We start from the raw sequence: 12,543 nt of genomic DNA, 5'->3' as shown, positions 1-12,543 counted from the left end.
TCTCTCTTAACGATACTGTTTAAATGTTCTTTATCCTGCTGAATTTCTCCCATATTATCCATGAGATATTAGCGTACCACCGTTTTATTTCCAACCTTTTCAAAAGTTGTTCCTATCATCATCTATCAGATCTATTTATGGTGAACAAAGCAATGCTGGCTGTCTTCTGATGAAAAGCACAATCCAATCCTCTTACCCTGCATGCCGCACTCCGCCGCCCCCTGTCTGTGTCTCAGCAGTCCATATGCGATGAAGAGACAAAGTTCCCAAAACAAGAGAGACTAAAGACATTGTTTCAGAAAAATAATCTAAGCTTTTGATGAGGATGATAGAGACAAACATATGATGAAAGTAGAATGGAGGATTATTTTGCGGTTGCGGTGGGGTCACTGCAGATTCTGGGTTTTGTAGGCAATTCCTCTGATTTGATCAGACTGTTTTCTAGCTAGCTTTGTTTTATTCCTGTCACAGATCCAGATTTCATCTCTAATGTGTAAGAAGAGTCCAGCTCTGGAGCCTCGTGACAAACGTCGGGTTTGATGCTTCTTGGTCTAAACAGTCACACTTCAGTGTATTCAGGTGAGTTTTTGACGCCGATATGAATTTTCTGTCCACAGAAAAAGTTTGCGTCTATTTACGCAAGGAAAATGTTTATTCATGTCGACTTGCGCGTAAAATATGGCGCCACACACGTTTTCCGTAAAGCATGAGGCCCCAGGTCATCAGAGGACGGTTTGTACAGTGCAGTTCAAAGAAACCTCCAAAGACATTAAGGCAAAAGAAAAAAAAGGGAAACTATAATTATATTAATTACTATAGCAGTCTATCATTTGTTAGACTGAGGGAGATATTCTATAATAAAGGCAGTTATTAGCCATGCTGCGTCTTTGTGTGTTTGTGTTTATGACATGCTGATTGAGATTGAAACAATCATCATGCCAACACAAACACAGCTGTTTTATTGTTGCACTGCTCAGATGTGTTTTCGCAGCCAGACGGTGTGTGTGCGCGCATGTGTGTGTGTGTGTGATCATACAGCGCAACCCCCACCTTCTGTTCAGTCTCTCTTGTTCTAATCAAAAACATTGCCAGTGATACGTAAAGTACAGCACATCCTTATAGTCTGGTTTTACTGAGAGGAGCTGAGTCGCTCATTTGTATTGTGTGTTTTTTTTATTCCTAAGATCAGATATCTGGGTTGATCCGTTGACCGATTGATCGATCCGTCCGTCCGTCCGTCCATCCATCCATCCATCCATCCATACATTTTAGCTCAATAAAGTAGCTGTTGTTATAAATATGCTACACGTATCAAACGTGACTTAGAAGACTTTGTAACGTCTTTAAAAACTCCTGCTCGTCTTTAAACTCCAGACGTCTTCATTGCAACATGGCTCCTCCGTTAAGCCTTTAACGATGCTTTTACCTGTGTTGCTCTGTGAAGCAATGAGCTCTTCAGATTTTAGCTGCTTTCATTTTATTGGGGAAAAAAGAAGACAGTGCATTCAGACCTGAAGAGGAGCGAGAAGGAGGAAGGAGAGCAGGAGATGAGGGCAGTGAGGGCAGCCAGGCCTCATCCGTGTGTGTCTGAGTGTTAGCCCCTACTGCACTCTTTGTGCCGCCTAATCTAGGCGTCAGCAGCTTTTCAGCCTTTTGTGCTGACAATAATCACACGGCGCTCTTCTTTTCAATTCATCAGCAGCAACAACAAGGGATCACATGTCCGCACGCAGAATCCAGAGAGGGCACCGGCGGAGGGGGAGTGGTTGCTGCGTTGCCTGGATACGGCTTGAGCGGATGGTGAGGCGCTTTATGAAGGGTCCACATGTTGAACTCTAAACAACGCAGTCTGATGTTTATTTTTTGTTTGTTTGTTTTTTTCAAAGAATAATTTATTTCACATCACAGTGGGATGGAGAAACAATGGCTAAAACCACTGCAGCAAGCATCAGTAATGATCATCACTATCAGAAGAACGTTAAGACGGATAATTATTTGTTATAGACAAAATCAGTGATCAGAAATATTAATAAATCTATACAAGTTAGAAATATTGTCAACTTTGTCAACCAATCAATCAGAGCATATTTCCAACATGCAGGAAATCATTTGATCAAACCGTGTTATCTGTGCTTCCTGTTCTCAGCACAAGGGGGCGTGTACTATCACATTGACTTGAAATCTATCAAAGCAATAGAAAACTTGTTGAAGGACCAACTCTGACAGATAAATTATATCTTCTTATCTGGTGCTTGTACACACCTGATGATATCATATGGTAAAAAAAAAAATCACAAAAATCAACATTACCAATAAAAAACATCACATGTGAAATTATTAATTTTATTCAAAATGGCGCCTTTAAATAGATGAATATCAATATTTTATTGCATCAACTCCACTGAAACAACTGAGAAGTTTTGTCTAGTTGTTTCTGGGCCTCATACACAAATGTGGTGAAATTTAAGCGGAAATAAATGTTTTCATTCATTTATTTGTTACAGAATTTGATTATGGTAAGTTGCATTGTCTTTTGGTCGGTTCTATTGGAAGCAGACCTACATATGTATGCTACATACTGAAACTGATTAAAGGATTTGAAATAAATGAATTTAGGGAAAGGCTAAGTGCGCTGAATGTTCTCCAAGTTAACGAAAAGGCTAAAATGCTAAACAGGAACGTTTCATCACAAGGACCAAAATCTTCAAGATCGGCTGCCTGAGCAGCAAAATGTTGTAACGTTTTAATTAAAAACACAAAAACAGTTTTGTGAGTTTTTTTCTTTTTATTATTATTTTGCACCAGCTCAACTATAAAGAAAGTAAACAGTATTTGTGTGTGTGTGTGTGTGTGTGTGTGTGTGTATGAAATGGATGCGTAAACCATTCAATATCCAAAACATTTAAAGGGTTACAATTAAAAGAAAGGCATATATGTCTGATGTGTATTATTTATATCTTTAATATAAATAATAAATATGTTATACATATTTTTGGGGTTTTTATATCTATTTTTAGCATTGTTAGCAACAAGAAGACAGTATGGGCCATTGATACCTTGGAAATTATTACTTTATTAAGTCAAATTGATTAATTGAGGGCTTTTCAATCAGACACTGGATATCACTGCAAAAGCAAAAAAAAAAAAAAAAAAATACATATTATAAAGATTTGAATTTTTTTCCTGTGCTTTATTTGAATAGGTTTGCGTCGGTAAAAACTTGGTTTTACTGACGAATGTTCACACATTTCTTGGAACGTGTGAATTGTGAAGATGTTCTGGGAACTCTTCAAATCCGAGACACAAATATCTGCAACATTAAAAATCTGCCACAATGTTGAATTCTATTAAAAATGTCTGCCACTGTGTGGCATAAATATTTCAAATTCTAAGGGAATTTGTAAAATAAGTTGAATTGATTAGAATTAAAAAGTCAACGGTTCAGTCATGGATGTGAAAAATACATGTAGTATCGATATGCAAACATTTCTTATTCATGCTTATTGGCACGATGTGTTTTTGATCATATTAGACAAAAATAGTCCGCTGGCTTCCTCTTGTCTCATTTATAAAGGTCATCCACATTTAGCAAAGTAATCAAACCCACAACTGAAGTTCAAGAAATCAAGAATTTTAGTAATCTCTACAAACAGAGCGTTTTTAGATACTGGAATGCAGTGGCTTGAGAAAGTATTCACACCCCTGGAACGTCAGGTTTGATCACGTTCAGTCAGAAAAACTTTTATTGTAATGAGATTTTTTTTTTTTTTACGTGACAGACTGACACAAAGTTTTTGGGCATGGATATTATTATAGAGATTTACGTGTTTACGTGTCTGATGCTCTAAGATGAGCAGCGCTCTGTGGTCAGGATGCTACTGTGCTTTCCTACGTGTGCATGATGGATGGGGACATATACAAAGGAGGAGAAAATACACAAACTACACCTTTTTTCTTTTCAAAATCATCCATGTAACTCAAAGCCATCCACAATAAGAAGATTTTTTTTTGTTTTTATATATATATATATATATTATCATCTTTGTTATTAGTTTGCTCCTGTCCAGCATCCTTTTCATCATTTTTTTAATCTTTAAGGATGAGGAGAAAGTTCAAACAAAACCTTTTCTTTAAGTGCAAGGAGGATCATCAGTTGCTCACATTTTTGCTTTTAAACTCCAAAAGTCCAGACATGAATATCTAAAACTGAGCGTGAGCCCTTTCCTGCTATTCAAGAGGAGCAACTCTTCATATAAAATCTTATAGAGGGCAGTGTTGTCTTCAGATCCTCCGGTGAACAGAAGCGCGCTCTACGTTCAGTTCAGACCTGACGGTCCTGGCGGGTTTGTTCCTCTTGCCTGGTTTCCTCGCTCGTCCTAGTCAGTCATGGAGGAGTTCCTGGAGGCAGTTGGGGGATTTGAAGACCTCGGGGACGTCACTGTCCAGTTTGCAGATCACTTTGTAGATGGCCTTCTTCCACGACGGGTCGGCGTCCTTCCCGGCTACGATGGCGTTGAAGAACTCGCGGAGCGTCACCTGGGCAACCTCCAGGAACCGATCGGGAACCTGGCGGAAAGCGTAGGGGAGTGTGAATGCACAGGCTGAACGTTTGTCTCGAACACTAACCGCTTCCAAAAGGTCTCCGTCAAAGCTAAAGACAATGTGTAATTACATGGAAAATGTATTTTCTTGTAAGTAACATCACTTGTCTGTGAAATGTTGACTGCAATGAAGAAAAGAGATTTTCATGGGTGACCGAAGGACCAACTGCGTCTCATTGAGCTGCTTTCTGCTCAGCTACAATGTCATTAAAGTGACATTGTCCGACGTCAAGTTTGCTTGATTCCAAAACAAAAAAAGGAAAGCTTTTCTTGACAGACTTTGTGTTATTATAAAACAATCACAACCAGCAGGGAGGACCTGTCCAAATCTTTGGATACGCAGGAATAACAAAAACACTTGAGCTTAAAAGGAAATGTTGTGGTGAGAATGTCTTCTTTCACTTCTTGGTATTTTGTGAATAGATGGAGCGCACGGTGTATGAAGGTAATATCAGAAGCCCTCGAATGAGACGAGTGATTGATAGACTGAAGAAAATCTACTACCATTCCAAATTTTTTCCAGAACTTCCCTGAGACACACTCCTCTCAGTTTCTTCTGCACACACAGGCAGAAGAAACCACCTCCATGAGCCACAGCTAGCGTCCAACAGGCAGGTGAACATCTGTCCGGGTTGTGTTTGTGTGTTTTAACAGTGTGTTTGACAGGAGGACAATAGCACGCATACGTCGTTCACTCCCAAGGGCGAGATCATCCAAAACAACCTGACCATGATTTCCTTCTTTATTTTATTTTTTTGCATACTAATGCACACACACACACCCACACACACTGCTGACTCTACCAGACTAAATACAATGACCTATACACCCGACAAACTCCTACACACACATGTAGAGGACAGTGGAGTGTAACCCCGTCACGCGTGGCAGGACATGCCAAGGTTAGTCGCCACCAGAACGGATGAATCACTCCGCGCGCACACACAACAGTTAAATGATTCCCTGGACTCTCATATACTCCCTCTACCCCAACCTACCCTTCCTCTCTTTTTAGCTGCCTCCCCCCCGAGACCACTGTTATTTCAATGAGGCTCTCTGTCATTGTCTCACTGCAGACACTCGCGCACAAACACACAACACACATGCTCTGGACACAACTTTCAGATGATATCTACAGTGTTGGTTTGAGGTGTGCAAACGGCGTCTCCTTGAAGCTTTTTTTTTTGTAGATTTGAGTTCTCTGGAAGTGTTTGCAGTGAAAACCTCATAATCTTGATAAGGTTGTTACTGAAAACACTCAGCTTTCAGCTGCTCTACTGGCAAGCTGGAGGTTTTGGAAAATTGCGCTAAACTTTTATAAAGTACTCCAAGAAGAATTGAGAAGATACATCAGTGATAAATCAGCTCCTTGATTTTGGTTGAATGTTTGCTACTGATCTTGTCTAACAATCAGTCTTCTTCTGCTCTGATTGGCAGACCCGCCCACCAGGTCACGTCTGAACAATAGTTACCCCACTGTTGTCAATTCAGCAACTTTGTCACAATATTTAGTGACTTTTGACACCAAAAAATGATATCAAAGTCAGAAATTTCAACAATCTACAGCAAGCCAGAAAACTGCAATCAGCGCACCAATGATATTCAAAATCATTTTTGAAATATATTTGAAAATACTCAAGACAGGAATTTAAAGTCCCTGATTAAGACCTGGAGTTATAACACTGTATCCAAATGACAATGTTGATGGTGTAAAAAAAACCCCAAACACATACTTTTACAAATCGCTGGCTTAAAGTGCTCATCCCAATAAGCCTCTTTGCTGATGATGGTCTGATTTACATCCCCAAACGTCAGATTGGAGGTAAGTCTGGGTTCTCAAAGTGAACATCTGAATTGATTTCATGTGCACTAATAATGTGCACAAAAGTCTTGAGGCTTTTAACTTCTCATTGTCTCTCCAAGACAAATTAATATTAAAAGAAATGACTGATTTTGAAACTTAATATTTAAAGCTTTATTTTTTTTAAAATTAGAACTCAATTCAATTTTCAATAAATGTTATGTTGAGGCAAAAAAAAAAAAAGAAATTCAAATTCATCCTAGTTATTAAACAGTTTGGATGAATTTGGTCTAACCAAAGCAACCAAAGCCTTTTGGTTTGGCTGTAGTCAGTCACACCAAGGGCCTTTGATATGAGAGTCCAGGTCCACGAAGTAGTCAACCAACCAAGGAAACAATCTTTTGGGTCCCATAAGCATACACAGCTCTTTACTTGGTAGCCAATCAAAAACCATCATTTGGAGCTGAAAACATCCAAGCAAGAAATGTCCAGAAAATGGTAAAACTGAAAGCAAATTTAGACCATCAAGCCTCTGCTGGTGTCACAAAATTATTCCTGTAATCTATAAAAGGCTCCAAAGTGGAGATGCTGTTAACAGTTGCTGTGAAACTGCCCACTGGGACAAATAAAAGTTGAAACCTGAGCTTGATCTTGAAGATGCCTTTGAGAACCTTTGTCTCCTGACACACCAACACGGTATTCAGCATCACATCCTACAACCGGGCAAACCACGTCTTTTGTTCACTTCCTCCCTCATTTTATTTCGACCCAAGTGGAAGTCCAGAAGACGAACGACGGACCGTGAGGTCCATCGGCTTTGCTGATGGACCTCGGTGTCCATCAGCAAAGCCGATGGTCGTTTTTGATTCTTGTGTTGTTTTCCCAACCCAACAGGACGACACGTTTCAAAGTGCTGAAGCAAGAAGACCAAAAGGACAACGCTGACTCGCACAGAGACGTAGGGAAACACAAGCTGGAAGGATGAGGTTAAGCAAGCAGGATATTGAGTGTCCAGGTTGGGTGTCAGCACACACACACACACACACACACACACACGCAAAACACACACACACTCTCATTTGGATTCCAGATGCCCAGATTTGTCCAACCGTCGTAAATCAGTCCAATAAAAAGATCTAAATTAGGCCATCATCAATACAGATGGGCCTGTTTTCCCTCTATGTGTGTGTGTGTGTGTGTGTGTGTGTGTGTGTGTGTGATTAACTCCTGGCCAGGATCTTGATATAATGTCTAGTTGCCAGGAGAGCGACAGAAGAAGGAAGGAATTGGGAAAGTAGGGAAGAAAAAGGAAGATAAAGAGGAAGAAAGACACTTTGTTTCCAGTAAACATAATTCGCATGATTGCTCTGGTTTGCTGGGTAAATATTGGATGAGGGGAGGCTCAATTACTCTGTCTTCACACAAACACACACACGGACACACACACACACACAGGCACACAGACAAGGAGGACAGGAGCCTTTAAATCGCTACCCACTGAGACGTCTGTTTTGTGCTTTTTGATTCTTGTGTTGAAAAATGTAATCATCCAATCAGTTTTTTTTTACTTTATTTTATTTAATTTTTTATTAAAGCAATTTCAGAAATCACTGTTGTTCATCTGAATGGTAACAATGGCAGTGGGGTGAAAAAGCGCCACCTGAAGAGTCACAAAGCAAACGGCGGGGGGGACAGAAACTGAACAAAGCTGCACTTGGCAACAGTGACGTCTGCTTCACTGACTTAGGAGCGATTTATTTATTTATTTATTTATTTATTTCAGACAAAGCAGGTCACGAGCACAAAGGGCCACGGTTGGACTAAAAATATTTTAGGATAAAGAAGGGTCCTTCATAAGTAGGTCGCTTCATTACCAAAGCTCACGTTTAAAGAGTTCTGGTCGTTTTGGTCACAGAGGAAAACCAACAATCAGAGACTCGGTGCGTTTTCTGCTCAAGACAAACATCTTCATTTCAGAAGATGTGAACAAAAGAATCAAGAATTGAGGCATGAAAAAAAAAAGTTCGGCAAAGACGTTCCTGTCACTTTTTTTTCATTTACACAAACATCCAACTGAATTTTCTTAGTGAGGTTTGGTATTTGGACTCCTAACCCTAACCTTAGTGGGCTGCTAACTAACCAGGTTAGGGTTAATTGTTTAAAACTAACCTGTTTAATTGTTTAAACCTAATCATAAACGTTACTCTAACATGAAAGCGCTACACCAACACAGAAATGTTAAAGTGCAACACCAACACGATATTCGGCTTTAAGAAAAAATGATCTCTGCCATTTGCATGTTTGCTGAATTTTGTTGTTCATCGATTCTGTTCATCCCGTCGCTCCTTCTTCATGACGTTAAACAGGAAGCTGAGCTATGGTTTCCTGATTTCTTGTCAGTTTCTCGCATCTTTTCATATGTTTATTGCTCTTTTTAATTTTCGGTGATGCACTGTCAACCTGTTCTTCATTCATTGGCTGTGTGGCCTTGAGGTCTGCTCCGCTGTTGGTCAGCTGAGTATTTCTCCATCATGGAGACAATACTGGAACTCTTTCATGTGCTGCCCCTTTGTGGACTGTCAAATGCTGGACGTGTGTGTGTGTGTGTGTGTGTGTGTGTGTGTGTGTGTGTGTGTGTGTGTGTTTGGGACTAAAGTGAACGTGTCAATTCTGCGCCAACACTCAGGCATCTGTTTCCTTTTTCCTCTCCCTATCTCTCTTCTGCGCTCGCCGCTATCAGACCTGGCGTTAGTCACACTCACCCTGGCAGGAAAATACACAAAAACAGACGGAGGGAACCAGGAAGCGCGTTCCCGAGCTGGAAGTTCTGGTGTTACACCAAATAAATCCAAACCGACATTTACTTTTGGAGATGTGGTTCCCTTCATTCCCTTTTACCGTCTTTCTTTCCTCCTTAAATCCTTCCCTTCTTCTTTCTTCCTTTCTTTCTTTCCTTCACTGACTGGTTCTTTCCTTAATAGACTTTTTCTTCCTTCTTGCATCCCTTTTTTTCTTCTCCCGTCTTCCTTCCTTCCTGTTCTTTCATATTTAAAGTCTGAAACCTTCAACACATCCCGTTCTGAATGTTTGTTAAGTGAACAGTCGCGAGCATCATCAGCTCCACATGATGTACTTGTTATTTCACACAGACAGCAGCCGTCCCACAGACAAAACCTGAGTGACAGCGATCAGCTGTTTAAGTGGATCTGAAAATATTTTATCTGTAGGAAGAGAAGGAGCAGCTCCTCCAGGACACGAGCAATACGTTTCCTTTCTCAGCTGACGTGTTGTCAGTCGCTCACTGATCTCACTGTCACCAGGGCTGGCCTTCTACGCCGTCTTTGTTCCGACTGCATGTGACAGAAGGAAGGGTCTGCGTCCTCAGATTGTGTCTCTGTCTGTCCCCTCGGCGACCTGGTGCGCCTCCGTGTCTCTCTGCGGGACTCCATTGACGCGTGCCGCGCTTCCTTAGGGTTTGCCCTCTTTGCTTCCTTCTGTGAGCGTTCCTGTGTGTCACCCGAAGGAGGACAATGGGTCGGGTCATCTGACCGAGATGCTGCAGACCGCTAGCATCACATGATGGAGGCTGAAGGCCGGCTCTTTGTTAGCAGCCCTATTGTTGAAGCTAAGGAGACAGCTGGGGCAGGGAAAAGGGAATCACTGCGAGCACAACACCAGCGCACGCCTTCGCACCCCCCTAACCTCCCCGCGTGACTCCAATCAGGCTCGGTGACAAAGATGATGCCTTCGTCTTCTCAGCTGGAATACTAACACACACGCACGCACACACACGCTGCGAGCAGATAGCTATAATTATAGTGACAGAAACTGGCAGGTGGCATTCTCTGCAGCATGCCGCTCTGTGTGGAGCACAAACGCAGCGAAGGACTCTCACTCATTTAGCATTCTTCACTTTATTGACTGACGGCGAAGTCAAGGGGGTATTAATGGGAATTATAAGCTGGTGTCTCTTGGAAAACATGGACATTCCTTCACACACTTCAAAGTGTTTACTTCCCAACATCAAGGCTGTTTTAGTAACTAAATGTTTAAACCTCCTCTGACTTTAACTTACAGGCATCAAGAAGACCAACAATTCTTTAATTGCCCAACCACATCAAAAAACAACTGTTAACCAAATGACCACTACTTCTTACCAAAATAGTTTGTTGTTAATGTAACAACAAATAATCAGCTTAATCTGGCAGCATTTTCAGCTAAAATTACATACTTGGAGATTTGATCAAATCCTTTCAGAGGTTCGACTTTTCAATCTTAAATATTCTGCAGGAAGAAGACATGGCCAACATGGTTTATATCTTTTTTTTCCCTCCGTTTCTTCTTTGGCGACTTGTTGCTGGTTTTCCTGTTTAAACTGCAACCGTGACCTGCAGTTGTTTTCTGGCGCGTTGCTTTGATTTCGAAAACTGAAGCGGCTTCCTCTCACACAATGTTCACAACCTGATTAATGAAAGCAGTAATCAGGAGGAGCGCTGGGCTCAGAAGTGCAGATTGAAACAAAGGAGGACAAATCTTTATAGACTTTGAGGTTCACCTTCTTTTAAAGGGCTTATCCGTTGCGTCAAGTGTGCACACACTTTTACAGCCATGCCTTCTGGGTAGGTTATGACTGAAAGGACAGCAGACGCAGAGGGGGAAAAAAGGACAAACTTAAGAGCAAATGCATGGAGCAGACTAAACAGTGTGGTCCCACTGTTTCATCGCTGAGTGTATCCGTTTGTTTGACAAAAGCTCCCACTTTCAGACGCGATTCCTCTGGGTGGAGTTTAGCCTGCTTTCTGTTCCGGGGAGCTTCCATGAACAGGAAGTGGGAAGAAGATGAGTGACGGCATGAATAAGAAGCGCAAAGGGATGACAAAGACTCTAAATCGGTGGAGAAAGACATGAGAAGTTCAGCCTTTCACGAAGAGCAAAGCTTATGAAAGCAGATAGCTCTGAAATGTGAGTGTGTGACCACTCTGGCCTCCAGGTGTGCACATATGTGTGTGTGTGTGTGTGTGTGTGTGTGTGTGTGTGTGTGTGTGTGTGTGTGTGTGTGTGTGTGTGTGTGTGCGACGCAAAGTCAAAGGGCAGATTTTGGTTGCAACCACACCCGGCCTTCGAGGGAGAGGATATCTGCGCTTTCAGATGAACACAACCGGCGTTGTGTGTCCGACGGATGCGTATGCGTGTGTGTGGGTGTGTGTTTGTGTGTGTGAGGCGCAGCTGTGCCGTCATTTGGTGCTGACAGAGCCGGCGAGGATCCTTGAACTGGAAAGATGAGAACGTCCTCTAGAAGGCTTCATAAAAATGTCTCATTGTCCCCGCTGACCCGGCACACATAGCGGAATACCGTGGCCTGGATCGTCGCGCTCCGTGTTTACGGCATATGGGAATCTGGCATTCCTAACCCCGACGAGTCGAAGGTGCGCCGCTCGGCAATCTGCTAGGAAGAACCAAACGGAGAATCAAAAGAGGAAACATTTCTTTTCCTCTTGGCACAACGAGATACCAACGCCTTTCCCTGATTGTCCTGGCAAGATGAGACAATTCCCACTTTTCCTCATTAATTCAGTGGGAAGAGCAGCAATTAGCAGAGAATAGTGGAGAGGAGGAGCAAGCAAGGAAAGAGAGATGGAAAGACAGAGGTAAATAAAAAAAAGAAGAGTAGAAAGAATGTGGCTGAAGAGGTGGTAATTAATGAAGCTGCTATAATTACTCAGGCCTGTTTACGCCAACTTTGAAGCACACAGACTCTCTCTGAATTAAGAATTCAAAATGCTGTCCAAGTGTGTCCGCTGAAGTCTTCTTTCTCTGGAACCAGAAAGGCTCCGTGTTCAAGTCGGTTCTCGCGACTGTCAATTCCAAAAGGAAGAGTTTCACCTGACTAACATGGACATTTAAGACCGAAATGTTCCAAAGTGTGGACATCATCTTTCAGGTCTTTACCTTCCATTCTCAGTCAGACTTTGACTGGGCCATTTTGAACACAGATCTAGATCTTTTTCAAGAAAGCTTTTCACCGACAGTCGACATTCAGACCAGTTATGGTCATAAGATGCAGAAAATAAGCATTCTTGCCAATGCTCCAAGAAAAAAGAAAAATCTGTGAATAGACAAGTTGTCAGAGACTTGGAGTCC

General features: G+C 41.8%; 1 protein-coding gene across 5 annotated transcripts in view; it reads right to left on the bottom strand.

Annotated features, from left to right (window-relative positions):
- Positions 1–2,783: 2,783 nt before the first annotated feature.
- The window catches only part of prox1a (prospero homeobox 1a), a 50,458-nt gene continuing 40,698 nt past the window's right edge, over positions 2,784–12,543 (bottom strand). For all 5 annotated transcript variants that reach the window (XM_055059235.1, XM_055059232.1, XM_055059233.1 and 2 more), the window contains one exon: positions 2,784–4,566. In XM_055059235.1, coding sequence (XP_054915210.1) covers positions 4,381–4,566 — 186 coding nt within the window. In that variant the 3' untranslated portion in view covers positions 2,784–4,380. The remainder of the gene's footprint in view (positions 4,567–12,543) is intronic.

This window comes from Poeciliopsis prolifica, unplaced genomic scaffold, assembly GCF_027474105.1.
Source record: "Poeciliopsis prolifica strain line A6 unplaced genomic scaffold, Auburn_PproV2 SCAFFOLD053, whole genome shotgun sequence".
Classification (NCBI taxonomy): Eukaryota; Metazoa; Chordata; class Actinopteri; order Cyprinodontiformes; family Poeciliidae; genus Poeciliopsis; species Poeciliopsis prolifica.
The sequence above is the reverse complement of the archived record's forward strand: the minus strand, read 5'-3'. Positions and strand labels throughout refer to the sequence as shown.